Source organism: Fundulus heteroclitus, chromosome 22 (genome assembly GCF_011125445.2).
Source record: "Fundulus heteroclitus isolate FHET01 chromosome 22, MU-UCD_Fhet_4.1, whole genome shotgun sequence".
Lineage (NCBI taxonomy): Eukaryota > Metazoa > Chordata > Actinopteri > Cyprinodontiformes > Fundulidae > Fundulus > Fundulus heteroclitus.
The window spans coordinates 40,534,286-40,560,904 of NC_046382.1; the positions used below are offsets into that span (position 1 = coordinate 40,534,286).

At 42.5% G+C, this 26,619-nt stretch overlaps 1 protein-coding gene across 1 annotated transcript; it reads left to right on the forward strand.

Annotated features, from left to right (window-relative positions):
- Window positions 1-288: 288 nt before the first annotated feature.
- LOC105939448 (coiled-coil domain-containing protein 85A) lies at window positions 289-14,329 on the forward strand (the record flags this gene model as incomplete). The annotated part of the gene is given in 2 exon segments (XM_036126402.1): window positions 289-346; window positions 13,174-14,329. Coding segments are annotated over 2 exon segments (92 nt in total), but the record flags the coding sequence as incomplete, so codon positions are not given.
- Window positions 14,330-26,619: the final 12,290 nt, after the last annotated feature.

The window sequence follows — 26,619 nt, forward strand, 5'->3', positions numbered from 1 at the left end:
GTCCAGTTGGACCTAACCGCATCATCAATTCAGCATGCAGTGTGCTAGTGATAAAATGACGACCTTCATAGGTGAAACATATAACAAAGAATATACAAATTACATTTTAACTAATTATGAGTTTTTATGTATAAAAACAGCAATTTTCAAGTTAATAGGAAAAATTACAACATATTTAGGCCATGTTCAACTAATCACAGATCCCTTTAAGTTAGAATACTCACTGTCTTCAAACACTTAAATCACAGTTGCAACATATTCTGAACCTTTCTTTTGATTACTTTTCAGCTTTGATATCTGCCGGCTGCTGCACCTATTCCTGTCAGAGTGTAAAGCTTTGGGACAGGTGAGCTTCCACACTGACCTACACCAGCACATGCAAACATAGAAAAATGTATGTATGTAGGTAGAAAGGATCAAAAATCCCTGGGTTGTAAAGGGAAGGGTGGTTACATTTTGTGATCTACGTATGTTCTACATTACAAAGCCATCAAGACACGAATATTTTAACATAGGAGGAATTTCATGCAATAGTGTTATCTAAAACTGTTTATACCATCCGGTTTCTGTGCCCACTCTGTTCATGGCTGAGGGGGTGCGGGTTTATAAAAAGGCCAGAATAGAGACACACAAGGTGACTGTCCATTTCCAAACACACTCACTTCTAAGAGAAATTCAGGTCTTAAATTAAAATAATGCGCATGTTTTTGGACTGTGGGAGGAAGCCAGAGAATTCAGAGTATTCTCCAAGTCCATGAGTGTGTTTTTCTTTCTGAATGCAGAGGAGCCTTGTCTGAGATTTAAATCTCTTGCTAGGTGTACCTTGCTTCGTCAAGGATTAAAAACACTTTATGTGCTGCTACTGGTGTATGTCTTATGTAAGGGCTATCGAGGCTGAGTCAGGTACTTGAACAGGTCCATGTCCAGAATCTGAAGACCAAACAAGAGAGTCCGACAGGGGAGAGGCAAACAGGCAGAAATCCACAGAATGATCTGAGTCACACACAGGACAGCAGCCAAGGAACGCTGGAAGGTCTACTCATACAGTGGTTTTCAAGAATCTGGCGCCTGCACACTAGAGGGGCCAGGTATCTATAGTGCTACACATAGGTGTGGCAGCAGTAGTAATTAGTGCCGTCACAGGTGTAGGTAATCAGGGAATAATTGCTAGAACAGCACAGAGAGCAGGGAGTGATGCCACAGCAGAGAAGCAGAATCACAGCAAAGCTGTGAACATTACAAAAGCAGGTATAAAAAGATTGTCAGGATTTGTCAGATGAACCCAGAATTTGGCCGCACACAGAGCATAGTTTACGGGTTTTATTGAAGTAAGATGAGTGTGTGTGGGGGGGTGATAATTCCAGTCAAGCTCCTCGAGCAGCCTGGTGATCCTCAGTAAAGTCAGGAGCTCAGTCTGGTCCTTTAAACTGTCCCGTATCTGGACGACTGCGTTCATCTGCCTCCAGGGCGGCTAAGCGTGGCAACAACATCCAGGCATTGTCGGAGTTGATCTGTAAGGTGCGCAACAGCATCATGTGGGATGAGATCAGCCGGCCCTTTTTTTTGGCTGATCCCTTCACAGAAGCTCAGTGTGGGTGACGGGTTCATCTTGACTGGAACGTACTGTCAGGATTTGTCAGATGAACCCAGAATTCAGCAGCACACAGAGCTTAGTTTACAGGTTTTATTGAATTAAGATGAGTAGTGGGCAGAGCAGAAACCAGAGTCTTGACAGAGCAGGAGTGCTGGGGATAGCGGGAGAATCGGCAGCACACCCGAGGGCTTACTTAGAGCATGCAGGGGCTGCCATAGATCCAGCAATGCAGCAGAGAAAGTTCTTGGAGGCAGAGCAACGACAACGTTCCGGCGGGGAAGAGCTGGCTATGGAGTCCTTAAGTATACCGCTAGACAGGTGGAAGGAGTCCGTTGTGATTGGAGCCTGACAGGTGTGATTGATTGCAGAGGGGTGGAAGCTGGGGTATGGAAGGTGGAGAGTGCCACAAGGGTCAAACAAAAAACTACCCAACCAGGGCAAACCAAAAATAGAGAACACAGGGGCAAAGAGCGTAGAAAATGCAGGCAAACTGAGAGCGTCTGAGAACGCTGGTGAACAGAAAGCATCTAAAAAGGCTGGCAAACAGAAAAGCGTCTAATACGCTGGCACACAAAAACTTCTGAAACGCGGGGAACAAAGGATATCTAAAATGCCAGGGAACAGAGGGCGTCTAACACGCCAGGAAACAGAGGGCATCTAATACGCCGGGAAACAGAGGGCGTCTAATACGCCGGGAAACAGAGGGCGTCTAACAAAAGACTCAGGAACTAGGGGGCTCTAGAACAACTCAGGAACTTGAAAGCACTAAGATAACTCAGAAACTAAAGAACACTAGGATAACTCAGACACTAGGGGGCGCTGAAATAACTCAAAACTAAGGAACGCTAAATAACTCAAAAACTAAGGAACGCTGAAACACTCAGAAATTAAGCAATACTAGATGACTCAGAAACTAAGGGGCGGTAAATAACCCACAAACAAAGAGGCGCTAAATAACTCTGAAATTAAGGGGTGCTAGGACCCTGTGAGTGCCGGGACCCCGTGAACGCTGGGCTGCGACGGCTGCTTGGAGAGCGGCCGTGGCTTGGCCATGTGGAGTCGGCAGAGGGCCAGGCCGTGGCAGGCGGCGGAGCAGCAGAGTCTCCATTGGGCGTCAAGGAGGGCAACCCCGGTGGAGCAGAGCCAGAGGCGGGCGCCGTGGAGGGCGACCCCGGCGGCGGGGCACCATCTCAAGCGGCCGGCAGAACGTAGAAGGCTGGCAGCAGGACTCTGGGGGCTTGAGAACCTTGGAGAACTCTGCAGACTTGAGAACCTTGGAGAACTCTGCAGACTTGGGGATGCTGGAGAACTCTGCAGACTTGGGGACGCTGGCTTTGTCGGCCGGCAGGACAGAGACGGTTCCTTCGTCGGCTGGCGGGACAGAGACGGTTCCCTTGGTGGCCGGCGGAACCAGAGAGATTCTTTTGTCGGCCGGTGATGCTGGGACCGTGCCTCCCTCTGCCGGCAGAACTGTGCCTCCTGCCGGACTTCCGTGTGATTGAAGCCTGACAGGTGCCATGACTTCCTCACTTTTGGCGGCCAGCGGAACTTTGCTTTCCTCGCTTTTGGCGGCCAGCAGAACTTTGCTTTCCTCACTTTCGGAGCCCAGCAGAACTTTGCTTTCCTCACTTTTGGTGGCTGGCGGAACCTTACTTTTCTCGCTTTCGGCAGCCGGCAAAACCTTGTTCTCCTCGCTTTCGTCTCGCCTGGAGACGGCCGGCTGTGCAGGTACGTGCACACCCACGCAGGATAATCTGGATAAATGATTTAATTGTGGTCTCCTGACAGAGATTTCTGTGGAGTATTTGCACTCCAGCAACTAAAGGCTCCTCCAGAAAGGACATGCCTTTTCCAACACTTTTCTGAGCAGATCTCAGCTAAAAATAAGAAACAAATCAGGAGTTACCCTAAACAACCCTGCTACCAAGCGAGGTTGTTTCACAAAATAATTTGCTGTCATAATTTGACTCAAGGTAATGGCTTCTGAGCTTTCTTGAACGGAAAAGCCAGGTATGCAGGACTTTACCCCTATACTCTGGATATCCTCCTACCTAGCTTTGTGAAACAGGGTCCAGGTCATTCAAAATGACATCACCATTTTGCTTGACTGAGTGCTACTTCAATTCAATAAAGTTTTGTTCAAAATTAAAAAGTCACTAAGTTTCAATACCTGAATTGATTGCTTGATGGTGCTGTAAATGCAGAAATAATTAACTGAATTCCAAGGGATTTTACACTTCTAGACCAATGTTTGACAACTTGATAACAGAACACTCATAGTCTGAATCAGAATCCTGTGTTTAATTCAAAATGCAGAATGTTCTCGGGAAATATTGCCCTAAGTAAGGACAGTTTATAATCCAATGATGATTTGAATGGGGATCTTCCAGTGGCAGCAGAGATGTGGCTGTTATGGGCGTATTTAACCCAGGCAAGCCGTTTACTCCAGGAAGTTGTACTGTTCTCACGCAAACATCGGAGGATGTTCTCGAGCTCCTGGTTCATCCATTTGCATTGGCCAGTTAGTTTGAGAGTGGAAACCAGAAGAGAGATGGACCTTGCCGCCAGGGGTGGTGCTAAAATATTGTCAAACCTGGGAAATGAATTGTGGACCTCAGTCGGACACAATTTCAGAAGGGATGCCATTTAGACGGAAGACATAACGGAACAGAAGTCTTGGGCGATGTGGGACTAAGGTCTGAAGGGGTTGGATAGAGGTTGAAGGGGTCCAGATGAGGGTTTATGTCAGATCTTGTTTTTTCCACATGGGACAGGCCACAATCTATTGACATCTTTGTTGAGTGATGGACACCAGAAGTATCTACATAGCAGACCAATAGAACAGCTGGAACCAGGCTGACCCGAGAATATGGCACAATGGCCCCACTGTATGACCTGAGAGTGAATGGAGGATGGCATGTGGCGGTATCTGTGTGGTCCTCACCCGGGATACGGATCCTCAGTAAGGACTTGTTAAAGAATCTGTTCCAGATCCCAGGGGAGGCATCATGTGAGGTGGGTATAATTGTGATAGGGTGGAGTTGGACCCTGGTCATTGGTAGAAAACTCTATAGATAGTGCATCTGGATTGATGTTCTAGGAACCGTGACGATATGGTGACATTGAAGCATGAGAAGACCAGTGAGACAGTCGGGAATTTAGTCTTTTAGCTGTATGTAAGTAGGCCAGATCTTTGTGGTCAGTCCAGATGATTATCGGTTGATTTGTGATCCCTCCAGGGCAAGCTTGAGGGTCAAAAGCTCCTGGTTGGCAACGTCATAATTTCTCTCTGTAGTTGAGAATTGAAGGGAGAAGAAAGCACTGGGTTGGAGATGATTAGTGGATCCGGACTGCTGAGAGACGACGGCTACCACCCCTATGTTACAGGGTTTTCGCGGGGCATTAAAAATCATCAAAACTCATTAAAAATGCCTTTTTTTTTTTTCTAAAAAAATACGTTCATAAAAACAGATTCATCAGATATATTATATCAGATATAACTGATTCTGCTTGTTTGCGCGGAACTGGTTCCGGCTGATAGTAAAGCCGTATGTTTTTACAATGTTCGGAAAAGGAGCTCGAGGTGGAGAAAGAACTAGACAATGGGAAAATGCAAATTTCAACAAAAGTGGATGGAAAATGAGGAATTCGGAACATGGCTGCAGCCTGTCGACGGTAAAGATGATGAAGGATTTTGCTGTGTTTGTAAAAAAAAAAATAAGCTTTGCATAATGGGTGTTAATGCTTCACGATCTCACATGAAGTCAAACAGTATAGTCCACGGTGTACACGGGTATGCGGCGTATACCCACTTATTTTATTGTCAGCATTGCCTATATCAACTTCTGGAGCGATATTTGTGTCTTTTGTTTGAGCGCGCAGTAAGACAGGTATTCATCGTTTAAACATCACGAGCGTGCGCTCAAAAGCTGTTTGCCGCGCACTCAGCTCTGATAAACTCTTCTCAATCCACTATCCTCGCCCTCGGTTCCGTGTCTGCTCGTGACCTGCTATTTCACGCTCAACACCAGCTGTGCGCTAGCTCGGCTGTTTCTCCGCTCGCTGGATTCTGTCTGTGTGCTCGTGACTTCAAGGATAAACAGTTCTTTGGGTCTTTCAACTGGTATATTTCACAATTCATGATTTGCAAAGACAAAGAGATTTGAGTTTTGATGGTCTCCTCGTCATTACCTTTATGTCTTTCTACAGATTCTCTTTCTCAATCAATTTAGGACTTTCCATATACCTTATATCTATCTAGGTCTATATTGAAAAACATACAGTAAAGTAATGAAATGTTGATTCTGGATGTAGTGTAGGAATTCTTTCAATATAAACCAAAGAAAATTTTACATTACCTACCAGAAGCTGGATCAAATCTTTAAAAAAAGAGACAACAGTATTTTCACACCTCACGTAGTAGCTCAAGGAAATATTTTAATCTAAATGTTTTAGGCTAAATATTTTAGGCTAAAATGAGTAAACCCTAGTGATGGATTTTTAGGTAAACTAAATAGAGCAGTGTTACATGTCATTGTTTCTAAAACAGCATTTTTCTGAGCTGCGTCTAAAATGGCAAACTTTGAGAGTATACCCACTGCTCCAGGGACCACTGCGGACAGCCACAGATCAGCTGCAAGGGGCAGACAACAGCTAACAATGTCAAGTTACATTTCTGTAACCAACGCAGTGACATCCGCATTAGCTACTGCAAACAGCGCAGCGGCTGGAGCAAGCTTTACTGCCACTAACGTCGGGAAATCAGACAGTCTTCGAACAACATTTGGATCCAATGCAACACTGCATGCGGAGGTGCTCTGTTGTCTGAACACAGCCATCAACAAGTACCCATGACTCTCCTAGATAGATAGATAGATAGATAGATAGATAGATAGATAGATAGATAGATAGATAGATAGATAGATAGATACCATGGACTGTCTTTATTGGTCCATTGTGTCATTTACAATAAATACTCATAAATAAATTAGATACATACATACATACACAACCTCCCTAAAAGGCCCAAAACCCAAAAGAAAAAAGAAAGAAGAAAATGAAATAAACAAACAAATAAGAACCCCCCCCCCCCCCTCAAAAACTCAGAATAAGCATGTCATCATCTATTCGACATAAAACATCTCCAACTCCCCAAATACAAATAAACTCATTCAGGTCTGACACCATTTTATAATAAGAAAATTCAGTCCTGAGACGTGCCGCCACCAAACCTCTAAACATAAGCCCAACATCTGCAGAACCTGCCCCCTTCATTTTATTTCTCCTGCTCAACCAAATGCTCATTTTAGCCTGACCCAACAAAAAATTAACCAAACAGATCTTTCCCCTTTGTGCTGCCAAGTACCTGGGTCCAAAAATAAACAACTCACTGTTAAAACTAATTCCTAGAGCTCCCACCCACTGCTTTAAAAGTGAAAATAGGGGACCTATTCTGGGACATCCTATCCACAGGTGTTCTAACGTCTCCTCAGCCTGACAGAACGCGCACTGACTCCCTGCCCTGTGATCGATACGTGCCACGTGTCTGTTAGTGGCCACGGCCCCGTGCACAATCCTCCACTGGAGATCCGCACTGCGTTTCTCCAGGGGAGCCTTGTACAGGGACCTCCAGCTGCCCCTGGGAGACGAACCTGGTGTCAACATTTCCGACCACCTCGAATCTCTGACCCCTGCCAGCATTGCTCTGTTCAGGACTTTTACAGATACCTCATATAGGCTCTTCTTTGGTGCTTCCGAAAAGTTCCACAATTCTGGCTTTTTAAAAGACAGCAGGAGCCCATCTGCTTCCTCCTGCTCCTCCACTGCAGCACTAATGGACAGCTCTGGAAAACCCTCCCGATGCTCTTCAGCCTCTAGTGCCCTCCTGAAGGATCCGGGAAGTCCACTTATCACCTCCTGCACCAATCTGTCCATGAGGCGTAAAGACTTGGTCCCTGTGTCCTCACATATCTTTGCAGCACTCTTCCACTGACCGTCTGCCCTCAGTCCTTCCAGCTTCGTCAGCCCCGCTGCTGTGAACATCTTCTGGATACTCTCAGAGGCCAGAATTCTGCTCCTTATTGCCGGGCTATGGAACAAAGGTTCATCACCTACCATCCCATACACCTTAGAACAGTTCCTTTTACTTTTTAAAACTGTTCTCCAGTCACCCAACACTGACTGATAAAAACTGGAGGTTTGAGTGATATCCATTCCCTCTAGGTCCAATAGAAAAAGATGCCTGTCGTACTGCAGGTTTCCAACTCTTTGCAGCAGCAGGGATGCCGTTTGAGTCCAGGGCTGCTGCGTTCTGTACAGATATCTCTGTGCTGTCTGGAGCCGAATCGCAGTTATGCGGCTCCTGAGGTCAATCAGCCCCTGACCCCCTTCCGCCACAGGTAAAAACAGCACAGCTGATCGAATCCAATGGTAACCATCCCATAAAAAGTCCACCAGTGCCTTCTGTATCTGTTTCAGTGTTTTGTCCGGAGGAACAAGAACGGTTGCCCGATGCCAGAGCATGGATGCAGCTAGACTGTTGACAACCAAAGTCCTCCCCCTGTATGACAACTGGGGCTGGACCCATTTCCATCTAGACAATCGGGCACCTATTTTCTCACCTATGCCCTCCCAGTTCTTTAACTGAAAGTCCTCATTTCCTAGATATACACCTAGCACCTTCATACCTTCTGTGCTCCACTGCAGCCCGGCTGGTAAGGTCGGCCTCTCTTTATTTCTCCACTCTCCCAGTAAAAGACCCCCACACTTCGACCAGTTAACCTTTGCTGAAGAAGCTTGCTCGTATAGTTTTAGTTTTTGTTCCAGAGTCCTAACATCATTTTTGCATCCTATAAAAACTGTTACATCGTCAGCATATGCTGACAACCTAACCGAAACATTTGTTTTTTCTGCTAATTTTAAACCTGATATATTTTTCCTGAGCTGATGCAATAAGGGCTCAATAGCCAAAGTATATAGCATCCCAGAAAGAGGACATCCCTGCCTGATCCCTCTCTGTACAGAAACCGGTCTGCTGAGTCCCCCTCCTACCTTCAATAATACAGTGACCCTTGAATACAACAACTCAATACATGAAATAAAAAAATTACCAAAACCAAATGCTTTAAGTGTTTTAAACAAGTATTTATGATCAACTCTATCAAATGCCTTTTCTTGATCCAGAGAAAGCAAACCTATATCTAATTCCTGGAATTTTGACAGATCTATGATGTCTCTGAGTAAAAACAAATTGTCCATAATTGTCCTGTCAGGGACACAGTACGTCTGGCTGTCGTCTACAATTGAGTCCATATATTTTTTAAGTCTATTCGCCAGTACTTTGGCCAGAATTTTATAGTCGGTGCAAAGTAGTGAGACTGGCCTCCAGTTCTGTAGAAGTCCCAAGTCTCCTTTCTTTGGCAGTAAAGTCAGTACTGCCCTCCTACAGCTCGTCGGTAACGTCCCAGAGTCCAAACATCCTTCGAAAACGTCCATCAGGTCCTTTCCAATAACTTTCCAAAATGTCTTATAAAATTCTGCTGGAAGTCCATCGACACCAGGCGCCCGACCACAGCTGAGCTGGCTCACCGCTGTAGACAGCTCCTGAAACTGCACCCTGGACTCCAGGAAGGCTGCCGACGCCTCCCTTAAACGAGGGACTCCCTCCAGTATCTCCTCCACACGACCTGGGTCACACTCATCCGCTCTAAACAAGCTGCTGTAAAAGTCTATGGCCAGCCTCCTCATCTCAGACGGGTCACTGGTCACCGACCCATTGGACCTCTTAAGGTGCATAATCTGGTTATGTTGCCTGACCTTTCTTTCCAGCTTAAAAAAGAATCTAGTAGGTGAATCTATATCTTTAATAGATAGGATTCTAGATTTTATTAAAGCTCCTTTAGCTTTTTCATGTAAAAACCTACTTAATGATTCCCTCTTCTTCTCCCAAGTCTTATTATTATCATTATTTCTGTCCACCCCATTAGTTATGCCCTCTTCCAATACATGAAGTTCCCTTTCCAATAACTCAACCTGATCCCTTTCTATTGCCTCTGTGTGTGATGTGTATTGCTGACAAAAAATTTTAATCTGTGTCTTCCCCACCTCCCACCATTTACCTATGCTTTTAAATTCTGACCTTCTGCTTTTCCACTGACCCCAGAAATCAGTGAAAGACTGACAGAAATTCTTATCATGGATTAGTCTTATATTAAAGTGCCAATAAGGAGATCTTCGAGGAGGCACCATTAAAGAAAAATCAAAAGTTATTAAGTGATGGTCTGAAAAACCAACTGGTGATATCATGGCTGCAGTTAGCCTATTGCTGCATGTGTTACTGACATACATCCTGTCTAATCTGGCTGCACTAACCCGGCCCTCTGTGACTTTCACCCAGGTATACTGTCTGGTATTTGGATGGAGTGTCCTCCAAACATCTACCAGACTGTTCTCTTTAATTATTTTTGTTAAAAAAGAGGCTGATAATGAGTTGGGCTCTCTCCCGTTCCTGTCCACTAAATGATTAGTAGTGCAGTTCCAGTCTCCTCCCACCACTACAACTGAGCTGCTACTGAACTGTTTTAAAGTTTCATTAAGTTTTTGTAAGAGGCTGATCCGGCTACCAGCAGAGGTGTAAGCATACACATTGACAAACACAAAAAGTGTTTCTCTTATTGTAGCCTGCACCACCTGTATACGCCCCGGTTCTATCTCAGATACTGTTACCTGTGACAGAACAATGTGTTTTGCAAACAGAATGGCTACACCTGCACTCAGATTAGAGCCGTGGCTCGGGAACCACGACCCCCCCCCCCCCCCAACCTAAGGCCCAATCTGTGTTGTCTGCTGGAGTGGAATGTGTTTCCTGTAGGAATAACACATCAATCTTTTTTCGAGTAGCTAGCTCAGATATTAAAGCCCTCTTATGTTTGTCCCTCCCTCCATTGATGTTTAAAGATGCTATTTTTAGACTCTCCATAGAGATATTGCAGAGAAGAAAAAGGGTAAAGATTGAACCCAGCATTAAACAGTAGGAAGAAAAATTCACCATGTGACTATTCATATTGGATCTTTCTCTTGGACTTTTTACCGGTTTTTCCTCTCTGAGCCTTCCTAAGGATTGCCAGATGTTTATTTAGACGGTAGCGCCTCTTTTCATCAAGGAGGTCATTGCTAACCAGCCTCTTTAATATACTTACTGATTTAATAAATTTATCTGTGTCCTCAAAGTAGTCACTGACTTTCACTGATTTGTTAAATGTTTCATCCAGAAACTCATTAATTTCCTCTAAAGAATAGAGGTCAATCCTTCTGCCCACCACTTCACTGATGGATGCTGTGTCTGACTCAGTTTCATATTCCATGTCGTCTCCACATGAAGTCTGACTACAGACTTCCCCCTGTCCTGTCCCACTGGTGCTAGCTCTGTCCTCAGTGCTCTCTACCTGTATCTCAGTTACACTTTCTGCAGCCTCCTGCTGCTTCTCCACCTCAATCGGTTCAATTATCTCCGCTTCAATATTACATTCCGCCACCTTCGCCTCCACAACGGCCACAGAGTTCCCAGCTACAGAAACGGGACTCAAGACCACGGGGCTTGTGACCACCGGGTCCCCGGCTACGGGCATCTGGTTCGCCGCCTCCGGACCCTCCGCAGTCGGCGCGGGGTCCGCGGGGACCGCCGCGAGCCCCGCGGGCGCAGTGCCGCGCGCGGACCCGGGAGCAGTAGAGCTACCATCTTTAGCCAACATTTGCCCATTCTCCTGCTGTTTGTGTGGACACGCTGATCTTTTATGTCCGACATCTCCACACTCGAAGCATTTCATGTGTCCCGAGCTGGCGTACACCATGTAAAGCCCTTCACCGTGCTTCACGCGGAAGGACACCTCCAGTGTCTGCGTGGGGGACTCCAGAAACATGAACACCTGCCATCTCAGAGACTGCACATGCTTCAGTTTCTGGTCTTTGCAGCCCAAACTAACGGTCCGGAACCCGCTCGCCATTTTTCCGAACCTACGGAGCTCGTTCTCCAGAAGGGCGTTCGGGATGAACGGCGGAACACCGGATAGGGTGATCCGCGTAGACGGCACAGCCAGCGGGCTAACCTGCACCAAAGAGTCCCGGATAATTACTCCGGACTCAATCAGCTGGTGAACGGTGGACTCATCCTTTAAAAAAACAACAACCGCCTTATTCATGCGCGAAGCATGAGACAATTTACTGTAACCTACCTGCTCTCCTACAGCCAACAACACCTCCTCCACAGAGGCTTCCGGAGGGACAATCCGGACCCCCTGCCTGATGGACGGAGCAGGCGTCTCGGAGGACGCCATGCCTCCTCACACCCACCTGTCTAACCAAACACTTACTTACCTAACACTCACATGAAAAAAACCAAATTACTCTTACCTGATTTACCTGCTTTAGTGCATTCAGAACAGTTGGAAAGTTGTTTGAAACCGAAATACACAAGGGAAAGAATCACCATTTGTAACTAGCGCCACTCTCACGTCCACGTCTACTACCTACGATCACACACCGGAAACGGAAATGGATAGAGAGAGAGAGAGATAGATAGATAGATAGATAGATAGATAGATAGATAGATAGATAGATAGATAGATAGATAGATAGATAGATAGATAGGAGAGTCATGGGTACTTGTTGATGGCATTAATATTATTTCTACGAGCATTAAAAGAGCATTAAAAAGCATTAAATTAGGGTTACTCATTCCTGTATAAACCCTGTGTTAGATGCGTCAACCTCTAGGATGAACTGTCTGTTATGATCAGGGTGTACCAGGATGAGTGTAGAAGCAACCAGATCCTTGAAATTTTTGAAGGCTGCCTCGGCTGAGGGAGTCCAGAAGAAGGTGGACTGGAAGAGGTGAGAGCATCAACAGTTGGGCGATGATACTGGTCCGGCCTGGGATCATAAGGGTCCGTCCTGGATCTCCGCTTTGTTTGCGCTCGGGCTGTGGACACGGGGACCTACGCACGGTCTTCCTGGCTTCCCTGCACAGCTTAAAGGGGTGCTTTTCAGATAAGCTTTTCTCCTGCAAAAGCTGAGGAAAGGTTACAAGCAGCCTGTTTCAATGGCAGCCAGGCTGGTTAGGTTCCGATGTTGGACAGCAGCTACTTGGCTGCAATTCTGGACTATGCCCATGTTTGCGGGTCTCTCCAATGTAGATACTTTCACAGTCCATGGTCAGAGAGGAAGATAAATCATAGGGAGCTTTGTACACAGCAGCGTTTGCACCCCCTGCCGAGATTGGGCAGTCCCCTGGGGGCCTGTAAAAGTCTCACATTTCAGTGTCTTTTAACTTTCAGTCTGATTTTTATCCTCCATGGCTGATTGCATAACATAAAATCTGAAATATGTGTTTAAGTTTGAGTGCCCATGTGAGATTACTGTGTTGTGATCCCTTGTTTTGATGTGTACTGATTGCACTGGGTTTATATTTAACATAAAACAAGTGTTGTGGGGTAATAAATCAGTCTGCCTTAGCTAGACACATTTGTGTTTTCTGCTGAGTCCACACATACCTGTAAAAACCCTATTTACTTTTTGTCTTTCAGTGTTGATGCCTCCAGACCAGGACATGCCTCATGATCCAATACTGCTCTAACAACGCTGACAACACTGACCAATGTTGGGAAACTGGTTGGAATCAAGCGGTATAAAACAAGGAAGTGAAGAATGAAACATTACTACAAAGGGTTAAAACTCTGGAAACATACATGCTGCCCTGTCTCCTGTTGCTGCTAATGCTACTATGCATTTCCAATAGATAATACTGAATGTCATTCATTGGACGGGTGAGGACTTATCCCTCTGTTGCCAAAAGGAATATAAGGAAAAAACTAAAGCTGCTCAAAATCTTTGTTGCCAATAGTATGGTTCTACCTCTTTTGAAAGACAGCGTCTCCATAGAAACTTGATACAAGAAACTTCTGATGTAACACTGAATGTTAAAAAGCCTTTATAATGATACCAGTCTAATTTTGGACAAAATATACATGGAAAGCACAAACTTTAATTCAAAATTTATTTTCGTAAGGTTATTTCTATTGGCCATCATTTCAAGTAGTTTGGATAATTTTGTCCTTAAACAAGAGGTTACTGAGATATTGATACAGCAAGTTTAAAAAGGGCAGACAGTGTAAGGACAGGTGAGTTGTAAGTGTGGATCAGTGCAAAGCTCCATTTTAAATCAACAAAAAAAATTGTTTAGCAAGAGCTTCTTGGTACGTCAATCAATCTATACATTTTGTAGCTTGTAACAGACCCTTAGGTACAGACTGCAGAAATTCCTGACATCACCCCTTAAATAAAAATTACATTTTATACAAATGTAACATTAAGAGACTACATAAATTATTTTAATGTTCATTAACCAATCAGTTGGATAATATTAAAATCAAATATGAAGGATCACTTCTTTTCCTAACTATTATTTTATCTTTTGTACAACTTAAAGAGGCAAATACCTTTTAAACAAAATTCTACGATTTTCTGTAATCAATGTATTGATTATAATTAGCCACATTTTCAGGTTTGGGCACTAAGGGCAGTTTGTATCTATCCGGCTGTAGCCTGTGAGCAGACAGCGTGGACTACAAACAAAAACATTTAATCAAAACAAATCTTCAGGGTTAACCCGGGGTTTCCCGTAGCGCTATCTTGGCGAGGCGGCTGCCTCGCCAAACTCACACTACCGCCTTGCCAACATTCCAAAAAAAAAAATACTAACTCGATATGCTTGCATGTTTGTTTGACGTTAACACGCTTTTTTTTGTTGTTGGTTTCGCACGTGCATATGGTGAATGGCAGGGAAAAAAACACATGGATACGCCCCCCCCCGCTCCGCGAGTTGGCCCGTGCAAAATTTGTCGTTGTCCCCCCACATTACCCCCCCGAACTTACCGCCTCGCCTAAGCAAATTCCTGCGGGGAACACTGGGTTAACCATCCTGACTTGGTCTGGCAAGGCTTCTTTATTGGCTCTATGGTTTGGTCTAAGTGAATCTCTCTGGACTCAGCTCTCATCGTGGCAGCAGGTGCTACTGGGAAAGGAGTTGTTATGAGGGACAGATCAACCAATCAGAACTCAGAAAAATGTCAACTGAACAGCTAATATGAAAAACTGCCTGTAACACTTTTTAAAACACATTCTTCAGAACAAAAATGTGAACAACCTTTCACTTTAGCCATTTTTTTCTTCAGTCGATTGAACTGTTTCACATTCAAGTATTTTAAACATGTATTCATTTCACTCAATAGAAATGCAGATGTATACTCAAGGTTTAACACATGTTAATATTTAATGTTCCAACTAATTATATATCATACTGAAGCCCAAAGAATTTATAAAAAGTAAATGATTTTGATGTTAAGCTATTTTTACATAAATTAACAAGATCATAAAAAAAATCAAATTTTTGGAAGTTTGTGGGTAAAAGGTAACCTGGAGAAAAGTCGTTTAAGTATGTAAAATGGAAAATCTTGGGTGGTCATGAGTGATGACTCTCCCTAAAATGGGAGCGAAAGTGTGATGGGAGTAAAGGACACACCTCCCCAGATGATGAGTTGCATTACATTACATGTAAAGAGACCATTTTTTAATTGCCACTGTTTTGGTCTTACGTTCTACCTTCAAATCACATTTATTTTTTCATAGAAAAGCACAGGATAAATAGGCCTAAGGAATTATTCTTGCTGGTTGAATTGATGGTCAAAATATCAACACTATCCAATCACCAGTGGTGGGCACAGCTAACCACAAAGTTAGCTTTACAAACTCATATTCTGCAAACAAGCAAATTATCTCCATTACCATTAAACCAATGATAAATAAGGAAATCTGAGGAAGCTAACACTGGCCACTAACAGATAACCAATGGCCGTCACTCAATCTGTGTCACATCTCTTTAGACAAAAGATGTTGCACACACACATTGTGCATGATAACCGAGAGTGGCGCTGCATCTTTGAGGGAATACCTGTTTTAGTTCAGGATAAATTACTTTTAAACTTTAACTTTTACATGGAAATGGAAACATATTCTATCCCTCTAGCTGCATTTTAGAAATGATTGGAAGATTGGAAGCCAGTATTGTCAGTTGTTGTGAGAGTAACAAGAAACCAGCTCTATTACCTCTACCTTGCAAACAATATAAATTAACAAGCCCAAATTCACTCATAATAAGTGGACATGGCAATGCTGCTGGAAGCCTGGACTAGTCCAGGACTGAGCATTTCCAGAAGTCCCCGGAAGTCAACAAATGTGAAATTAATCATGACTTTTGGGGTTATTTTTTGTAACATCAATAATATCAATATTGTGCACTATTTTTAAGTTAAAAGCATAAATATATACAGGAACCTGTCCAGGGTGTACCCCACCTCTTGCCCATCAACAGCTGGAGGTAGGCACCAGCACCTCTCACGACCCCACAAGGGATAGGCGTGTTAGAAAGTGGATGGATGGATATATACATGATGCTTAAATGTTCCTTCAGGATTGACATAGCTCAGGCAGTAAGCTGACCAGTGTTGGAAAAGGTAGGAGTCCCGATGAGACATGCTGCGACGCAAAACCCCAGCTCCGAGTCCAGTATCCTTCCACCCCATATGGTGTCGCTGACAAACTCAGAGAGCTCAGTCACACCACTAATTCAAGGTTTAGGGTCACACAGCAGCAAATTGTTTACAGAAAAAAATAATGGAAGCCGACAATATTAAGATTATAACAAGAAGAAAGGTAAGAAGAAAACAGCACATTTAATAAAAAAGAAATTGTGGAGCAGTAACTGCTATTGTTGTGTGGAGAGGTCCTTGTGTAAGGGTATTGTGTAGTGAGAAGCAGGACAATGACATAAACAGTGGATAAATATCTTGAACGTTATTGTACTTACAGGTATTGAAACCTAATAAAGTGGACGCTAAAGCTGGGCATACACTACAATTTTTTTTGCCCTTTTTGCACCGACTTTTTAGTTGGCGAAAATGTTTTGAACTGGAACTAGTTTCAGCTGTATCGTGCATCCTGCATCGTGTAGTATACAGGGGTAACAAGGGGCGATTAGCCTCCCAATCAGGAATCATATGGTCGGATGAATATTAAACATGTTTGAAATTCAGTCGGCCCTTGTGAGGTGATTGTGAATGCATCCTACTATTGAATCAGAGCTAAGAGCCTCTACAAGCCAATTTCCTCCAACTTTGCACACTGTGCATTTGCAAACAAGGGAATTCTTCTTCTTCTCAAACGAAAACATAGGAGTGGAGAGAAGCACAGCGGCAGTAGCTGTGACATGGCGTCAAACTACAGAGGAGCAACTTGTAGAATTGCCAAGGCAGCACATTTCGTTCTAAAGAGCCTCATATTTAACACTGAGCATTGACGCCTCCATCTTTTTCTTCTTCTACTGTTTACATTGGGCTTCTGGTTAGATGAGTCAAAGTAGCGCCATCTCTCTACGGGCTGAGTCCAACATGTGGTTTTTGGACGTACAGTGTGAGCACTTATATTGCATCAGAGCATTGGGCCGTACAGTGTAAGAACAGATATCGTGAGCAGTGAAATTTTAAACCCTGCGGTTTCGTGGTGTATTTTGAGCTGTACCTGAGTACAACGATTGAAATATTGTTCAGTGTGTGCCCGGCTTAACCGGTCAGCAAACAGTTTCTAAACTTAGCGTGAATAATAATGCGATGAATGAAAAGTTGTCTCACAATGATCTGTTTGCCAATTAGCGCGACTGTGCCCACCACTGCCAATCGTGAACAACCAAATTATTTTTAAAGAGTTATTCTGAATCTACCACCACTCAATCAATCCCAATTATTAAAATCAAACAAATGTCACCAGCTCAGCGAGTACATACCTTTGCTTCTTAGACAACGGATGTGAGACTGGAAGCTGTGGATAGAAGTTCTATTAAATGTAGCTTGTGTTTACTTAGGAGCACCTTACTTTGCTGATTTCCATGCGCTGACAAACACATGGGTTAAAAATGCTGCTGCTCCTTCTTCAGCTTTTGTGTCAAGGTCTGTTCCTATATCAACAGTGTAATCGTATCAAACTTTATGCCAGCTTTCATATTGTGTGGTGCTGTACTTGTGTGCTTGTGTGCACCCTTGGGTATCTATTCAGTGACAATTTGTCTTGAGCAACATTTTTATAATTAGCTAGCTAAAAAGATGGTTAAGCAGGTGAAACATTCATAAACTGGTCAACAAGAGAAAAATATAAAATTTACAAAGTGCATCTTTGATTTACACTATTCATCACATTTTTCTATGTTTTCACAGCTGGTTTTGCCTATTGTTGTAGGCCTAGATTATGCCCAGTATCAAAGTCACGGTGAAGCACAATTATACCTCCCTGAGCTCTCTCATAAAGAGATGATCTAGACCAGGGGTATCAAACGCATTTCTATATTTGGCCACTTTGGCATCATGAAGTCATTAAAAGGGCCATTTGAACAGTTTATCTGCAAAAAAAGTTGATATTCCGGTGAGTTACACTTTAAACTCATCATTCTACCACTTTTTCTCTTCTTGGACATTTCTGGGTTGTTTTAATGTGTTGTGGAATAATAGACATCTAGTGGCAGGATGCTGTTTATACACAGTTAAAAAAAACATTACTAGAGGCACAGTTTCAGCCACTTTATACACTTTAGCAGGATATATGCCTCTACTTTATGACATGATGTGCCTTTTTTGGCTCTCGAGGGCTGGATTAATTGCCTGATGGGTCGGATTCGGCCAGCGGGCCTTGAGGTTGACACGTGATCTAGATTTTTGTTAACTGGGGTTCTGCTAAGATGTCATTAACAGTAAATATGTTACCTACAACAGCTAATCTAATCACTGTTCAATCAATTTTACTATTAGACCAAATAGCTACCCAAGATAGCTGGCCTTTGACATGCTGAACCAAATTAATATTTGACAAAATGACACAGTAATGACATGAGTACAGTTTAACACAATCTTAACTGCAATCAGGTTTGATGCCTCTTACAATAAATGTAAGAAATTCCTTTATGGTCCCACAACAGGGAAATTCGGACCTGACACTGGCAAAGACATTACACACTATTTATAGTAATGAAAAAACAAGCTAGTATAAAGCTAGTTCTAATGCAACAAAGAATGAGCAGATCAGACAGGCCAAAAGAAAAATAATAAATACCAGTATTGCACAATTGCTAATACGGTATAGTCGTGTAAAAATATGAAATAATCAAGTTAAAAGTTAGAAAAACACCAGTCTATTTACAGAATGATATAATATAATATGCATGTTAGTACAGCAACATCACAGAGTAGCTGTGCCCAAGTGTACCTTAGCATCTGAGAGGCAGTGTAAATAATTCATGATCAGATCAGAACCCATGCAACCATTTGCATGTTGTAAGCACTTGTTGAGTCTGTTTTGAGTAGCAAAGATTATAAAGTCTAATTGTAGCCTGGAGGAACGACCTGTGGAAGCGCTCCTTTGAGCATCTGAGGTGCCGCATTCTGTCACCCAAAGAGCTCTCCTGCTCTTCAACATCTCCATGCATGGGGTGGGAGACATTGTCCATCAAGGATGTTATTTTTCTTACAATAGCTGTTTTATCTTTCTCTGACCTTTCTGTGCAGTTTTTCTTCTGTAAAGCCCTCAGTTCTTTCTGCCCAGGCCTGAAAGTCATCATCTTCTCCTTTAGCAAAGCTCAACTCAGTGTTCATCCTGGGCTTGCTTTTGGAGAAGCACCTAACTTTCATAAGGGGCACAGTAGAGTTCACACAGAATTCTGTTATTTCCTTCCTATGAGGATTGCATAGCTCATCCCACACAGCAGTCTCTCAGGGCTTCTTTGGCCTCCACAGACCCTTTCCTCGCTGTGTGGTTCTCTATCCACAAGGGATTTATGCACAGGGTGGAGGTGAACCAGGTTGTTATCTAAGAAGCCCAGGGGAGGGAGAGATGATGAACTGTATGCCTCTTTGCATTTTGCATACATTAAGTCCAGTATTTTATTGTCTCTAGTGTTGCAGGTAACATAGTGTTTGAAGGTGAGGAGGGTGGAGGACAGGATAACATGGTTAAAGTTCCCTGAGAGTACAAAAATGACACAGTAATGACATGAGAGTACAAAAAGAGTCCAGGGGTGTTTTGATGCATTCTGCTCAGGATGATGTGGATGATGTTACAGGCTCCTTCAGAGTTTGCAGACAGGGGCACATACACCGCTATCGAGATAACGTGCGAGAACTCCCTCAGTACTGTGAAAGGCCTGAGCCTGACAAACAGCAGCTCAAAATCCTTAGTGCAAAGCATCTCTTTAATTGTAACCTGACTACAGCTGCATCTGCTATTAACAAACACAGCCACACCCGCTCCTCGCTGCTTACCCCTTCTCCTCATTCTGTCTGCTCTGATCAGATGGAAGCCGTCTATGTTTACACTGAAGTCTGGGGTTTGCTCGGTTAGCCAGGTCTAGGTTAGTATCAGCCTTTCTATATAGGCGCTGGTGACTTGTTAGTCCAGCTAACTCCTCCACTTTATTTGTAATGGATCCTACACATCCCATGATGATGGATGGAAACGTGGGTCTATATCTTTTCCTCCAGGTTTGTCGTCTTCTCCCCACCTGTCTCCCACAACTCTTTCTCTATTGTATCGCTGGGGATTTCTGACCAAGCCACCGCCGCTATAGCTGGATTGTTACAGCGTGCTAGCAGCTGATCCCTGGTATATACAGTGGCCTCACGCTTCCCTCCATTGTCTCCAAAACACATTCTGTGTAGAATAGGATGAGCAGCAAAATTATCTACTCTTATTTAACAAAGATCTTGGAAGGTTGTGGTCCATAGTGACCTACATACAGTATTTCAAACATGCACTGCAAAGCATGACAAGCCAGATTAGGTTGTGGCTTTGGGGGCGTCCTGTAACTGGCGGGTTGCCGGTTCCATTGCCTGCTCTGACCGACACTTCACCTGCATTGCCTGCCGGCGGTTGTCAGAGAGTCCAGTGGCACTGATGTATGGCAACCTCGCCTCTGTCAGTTTGCCCTAGGGCAGCTGTGGCTGCAAACATAGCTCACCACCGTCAGGGAGTGAATGGGTGAATGATCGACAAATAAATCGACATTGCTTAAGTTCAGACCCCCAAACCATTCCACTGTTTAACAGCACAGAGACTGAAAAACTTTTGGAACTATAAAGTCCCCAAAACATCTCAAACTATGAGGAAAAAAAGAAAATATTTTGAATATTTGCTAGTGATAGGGATTGTTATGGTTTAAACATGAACAGTTTAAAATTTAACAAGCAAGGCATTTAGGAATTTTGATTTAAGAAAGAGCGAAGTTGTATGATCAAAATACTCTGCCTTTTGCATAATCCGTCTTGCCCTTTACAGCAGTAAAAACAGTGACTGTATTGAATATATAGAATTGTCCCATACAGTAGGTTAGATGACTTTGGGAGCAGTACAGGGTGTGTAAAGCATGTGTCTTGGTTGTGTTCTCACTAAGTGGTCTGGTGAAAAATGGCTCTGTTTTTGTCAAAGGGAAGATCCTAAGAAAGTTATCCACACTCCCAATCACTAGTAAGTAGCAATAGGCACAAAGTGTCAAACCTCCACAGTTACCCCAGCATGCGGTTTTTGAATAGTTCAAACAAATAATTTGATCTTTATATCCTAATTGACAACATCTGACTAGTGTTTTCTGTTCTGCCACCACAAGGAGGCAGTGACGACAAGAGCCTTCAGTTTCAAGCCCTGCATTATGGTTATTGCTGCTACCACAAGGTGGCAGCAAAGCATCAGCTAAAAACGACTACTTTTGCAGCAAGGGCTTTGGAGTGCTGCACTTCTGTTAGTTTTTATTTGACTAGAGTGATATTTGATGGCTTTTTAAAGAAATAATGTAGATGGGTGATAGATACAGAAATCTGACCAGCTTACAGTTCAGACTAATATTGCTGAGGCACATGTAAAAGGAAATACTGCTTCTTTAAATTCCTTTGTTGCCTAACAATTTTCCTGGATTTTGATTTCCTGCAGAACCAATCCCATTTGCTAGTGTGTAGCAGGTGGACTGCAGTTGGAACAGTCATGTGAGAGGAGATACTCCCCACATTGCATATGCCTCTGTAAAATAAGACATTAGAATGTTCATCTCACTGTGTGTCACTCAGTGCAGCAGGGCTGTGCAGAGACCAATGAAGGGGCAGGTGCCCCTTCATTGGTCAAAAAGGACACATTGGACCGGATTCTTGTGCTGAATATTAGTACAAATTTCACATAACCTTTACAGTTCAATGTACAATGATGTATTAAAAAATAGCTTACATAGTTATACAATAGATTAAAATCTAGGGAAAAGTATAGAAACACAACACCACACATGTTTATTCAATGTTTTATTACAATCAGAATTTCACTCTGCAGGACTCCTTTGATTATAGGGAGGTATAGAGCTATTCCATCCTGCATAGGAGCAAAATGTCAATTAGAAACCTACTCCATCGGCTACAATTTGTTTTTATAAAGTACAGAGTAGGCAAAATACAACCTTATAATGTTCTGTAATAAAGACCCTAAAATAAATAAACCCCAGATGTTTTGTACTTACAGTGGAGGTGAAGACGGCCTGCTCAGAACAGCAAAGTTGGATCAACTTTAAAATGAAACTGCAAACAACCAAACGAAAATTAACACGGTACCCTAGTTACCTGTTAACACGAGAATACATAAAGTCAAACTGACCCCTGAACTTTAGGTTAAACCTCTTCTATTTGTGTGTGTTTGATTTATTAGTACATATATACATTTCTTCTTTCCCTCTTCTTTTTTCTTCCCAGTGTATTGTGTTTTCTTTTCTGTCTCATCCTCCCTGTCAATTGTAACTGTGTATTTTGTTAATTCTGACTCTTGTCTTTGTTCTCTCTGTGCTTGTATTTTCTAATATCCATATCAATCACCTCATCTGATTCATGCCTTCTGTCCTTCTAGGAGCAGGAAATTAGCTATCAGTTGTTCTGTATTTAACCATAGCACACCCTGACATAATTAACAACTCGTAAACTGACTGCTTGTAAATTTCTACCTAGGTTCAGGACCAAACAGCTTAATGTTGACTAGACAAACTTTTTTTAACCTGTTGAACTCTTTCTAACCCAGCTGGTTAACATCCCACTCCCTTTGGCTGCTCCTTATTTTCTTTTCTTCTTTTTTTTTTTTTTTTTTTTGCTAATCACACAGTACAGGAGTTCTCTGATTTGCCCATTCATAAATTACCTATCCAGGAATAAAATTTATGCAGAATGTTTTTTTTTAATTCAATGTTTTGTTTTTTTTTACAGTAAAAATAACTTTGTTGTGTATTTACAAGGCTGCATGTGCTCCATTTTCCTCTATTTATGAGACAGCTGTAGTTAGCTTATTACATTTATTTTCTTCAGTTTGACTAAATCAGGTAGTACAGATTTAATGTGTAAATGTATTCAGACACAGTCATACATTATTCATTCTATGATTGACAAGTCAAGAAGTTTAAAGTTCACCCACTACTATCTAATTTTAATTACATTTCTAGAATTGTCTCATTATAAGTGTCTTAAAAGAAGGAAAAAGAAAGCATGTTGTATAAAATTGTCTTATTGCATTTATACACAGAAACCTACATTATCAATTCAGGGGAGAATTTATATATAGAAATATGATATAATCTGCATAATGATTTGTCAGTGACACCTTATTAACTTCAGTCTACCTTCTAAAGCAGCCGCTTATAGATAGCTGCATCTCAATCATCTCTCAAAAAGATTAAGTATAAATAAAATGCCACAACACTGCATCTCATCATCACACATTGCTTAATATTTGCTATTCTAACAACGTTTCAGTAATAAGATAGATTGTCTACAAAAGCTCATCTTGGAACAAGTGGTCCTAACAAGTTCACGCTATAAGCACCATGATGCAGCCATGGGGCTGCCGTCTATGTTATTGTGCGTCTGTCCCTATTAAATAAATCTAATAGAAAATAATACCGGTGAGTGTCAGCTACTGTTTAGCGCACTAAAAGAAAAAAGCTTTTTAGAGACCTACAAAGTCTTTAGCTACCAGCTAGCAAACTACAGTCTGAATGATTATGGCCAGATAAAAAAAAGCTTCTCCTCACCTGTCTTCTATTCCTGCTCAGGACTAAGTAACAAGAGGCTCTTTTCTCCTCCAGGGTGTGTGCGGTGTTTAGCCCCTCTCTGCCAGTCTTCCCCCCCTAGCCCCCAGCAAAAACAACACAAAGTTGCTGTGTTGTCTTAAAAGTACAGATACCTCATCATGCTTCTCACTTACTGGTTTTATGACCAAAAACTTTTTGGGCATCTGGAACATAGAGCCCACATACCGACGCAAAGCCCGGGCTCAAGCTCCACAGCCTGCTTTCCCGTCTCACAATGCAGAGAGCAGTTACTGGGCTTGTAACAAAGGTAAAAGGTCAAAGATAAAGAGGTGACAGGGGGCTTTGCATGCCTTTTCCTTTATGAAATAACATTAATAATGCTTTTATTTGATATCATAGGAGGGAGTATGAAAAAACCTGCATGTGCCTCTTGTGCAGCATCTGCCTTATGTGTTGCTCGGCTAAACTCAGTTAGGTTGAGTCACGTGATTACACAAGCAGCATAACAGGAGACATTGGAGCTAAGTGGGCAGATCTGCCAGTGCTCTGTGTGTAGATGAGAGGCAGACAAATAAGGAGTGTTGTTTCCACAGGTAAATCTGTGATTTCATCATGTGGAATAAACATACTAAAGCTAAAAAAGAGAGACGCACCTCTGCTTTAACTATTATACTTGTGAGGCAACAATATTACATTTTGTGAAATACTGACCCTATAAATCTGATGTCAAAGATTTTAGCCCACATGGCAAAAAGTTTGAAGTCACATGGGCTGACAAGCCGGTTTTACGGTTTTGGACAAAAACTCTCGATTTGTCTCATTTCCTACAAATCCCCTGGCTTGATTGTTGATTAGATGATAACTGAATTAGGTTGTGGTGTGAGATCATTGTTTTGGTCTGATTTGCCCATCCCTATCAGTAGGAATTTACTGGCTAAGAATTCTTAACAGAACCCCATTTTAAGCCAGAACAATTACTTAAAATGTAGCTTCTCTATTATTATGTTAACTTTAAGCTGTCATTTACAGGCAAAAGCTGTTGAAAACAGGCTAATGTGAATTATATAAAATATTAATCAGTGTTTGCTATATAGTTTTATTCCCTTACATTTCTTTAACTCACTTTATAACAATAACATTATTTTTTTCTGTCTCAGATGCGTGAGTCTAAACTAAGCTTAATAAATAAATTATTCCACATAGAAATGCCTCAAAGTTATGTGTACCTCTCATGCTTTGACAAATGACAATAAAACTGAATGCACAGTTTGTTGAAGCTGAGAATGACTGACTTCATGAGTTGGTATTGCATATTTTCGAACAGTATTATATGACAGGAAAGCATGAGCTCACAGTTTTTGATGTCACAAGTTTTCCATCTCCTGTGAAAAAGTTGGAGAAATTTTCCGTTGAAGAAATAATTATAATCTCTTGTTCTCACAAAGTTGGATGCATGAAAGTGAAACAGATGTGACATTTTTGTTGGAGCATACAAAATTATTGACATTAATGCACACATGCAGAGACCGATACAAACACGTTATCCTGAGTCATCGTACTATAAGCTCTTGAGCCTGTAAAGTGTGGTTTTTGTAGATTTGGAGAAACAGGGATGAACTATAATATTCATGAACAGACATGTTTTTAAAATTCAAGAGTAGTATATCTGCTTAGTTTTATACATATTTAACTACAGCCGTTATTTTTGACTTATTGATATTATATAACCACAATTATATTCAGAAATGTATGTATAATATATGCTAATAAACTGTCTTTATGTAAAAATGACTCCCAAGTTATTGCATCTGTTGGTGTGGATATGTGTTTGTGTGTCATCAGTAAAATGTAAAAACGTCCACAAACTTTGGGTCGTGACCGAAAGTCACGACCCAAAGCGATCGTGACTTTCGGTCTTTATTTACAAGCGGCCAAAATGAGTTTTCTCCGTATGTCTGGGCTCTCCCTTAGAGATAGGGTGAGGAGCTCAGTCATGCGGGGAGGACTCAGAGTAGAGCCGCTGCTCCTCCATGTCGAGAGGAGCCAGTTGAGGTGGCTCGGGCATCTGGTTAGGATGCCTCCTGGACGCCTCCCTGGTGAGGTGTTCTGGGCACGTCCCAACGGGAGGAGGCCCAGGGGAAGACCCTGGACATGCTGGAGGGACTATGTTTCTCTGTTGGCCTGGGAACGTCTTGGGATTCCCCCCGGAGGAGCTGGCTCAAGTGGCTGGGGAGAGGGACGTCTGGGCCTCCCTACTGAAGCTGCTACCCCCACGACCCAACCCTGGATAGCGGAAGAGGATGGATGGATGAATGGATGGATTGATGGATGGATGGATGGCATCCACAAACACCAAAACATGTTGAAAGTGTTTTGGGGCTCACAGTCTTTCATCTGAGGTCAAGATGTATTTTTCCTACATCTTTGCTTATAAGCAACTTTTCACAGCTGTTTTACATCCAATAATTTTCACAGAGGCAACTTAATGAAATATAATATTATTGAAAAGTTAATTTATTTCAGTAATCCAAAATGTATAAATTAATTACTACTCAGAGACTGATGTTTTCAAGCCTTTCTCTTAATCATGATTTTCTGCTTAAAGCCAAGGCATCAACATGACATTTAAGATTAGAATAATATATCAGACAAATAAAAACATTTTTAACAAAGAAATATGATGCACTGACAGGCGTAGGCTAGCACTGTGAGCTGGGTGAGCTTTTCATGGGTAACTGGGTTGATGGTGTTGAAGGCTGAGCAGAAATCCACAATCAGGATACTTTTAGTGTGTGGTTAAAGTGTTACAGGAAGTGTAGTCCCAGGCTGGCTG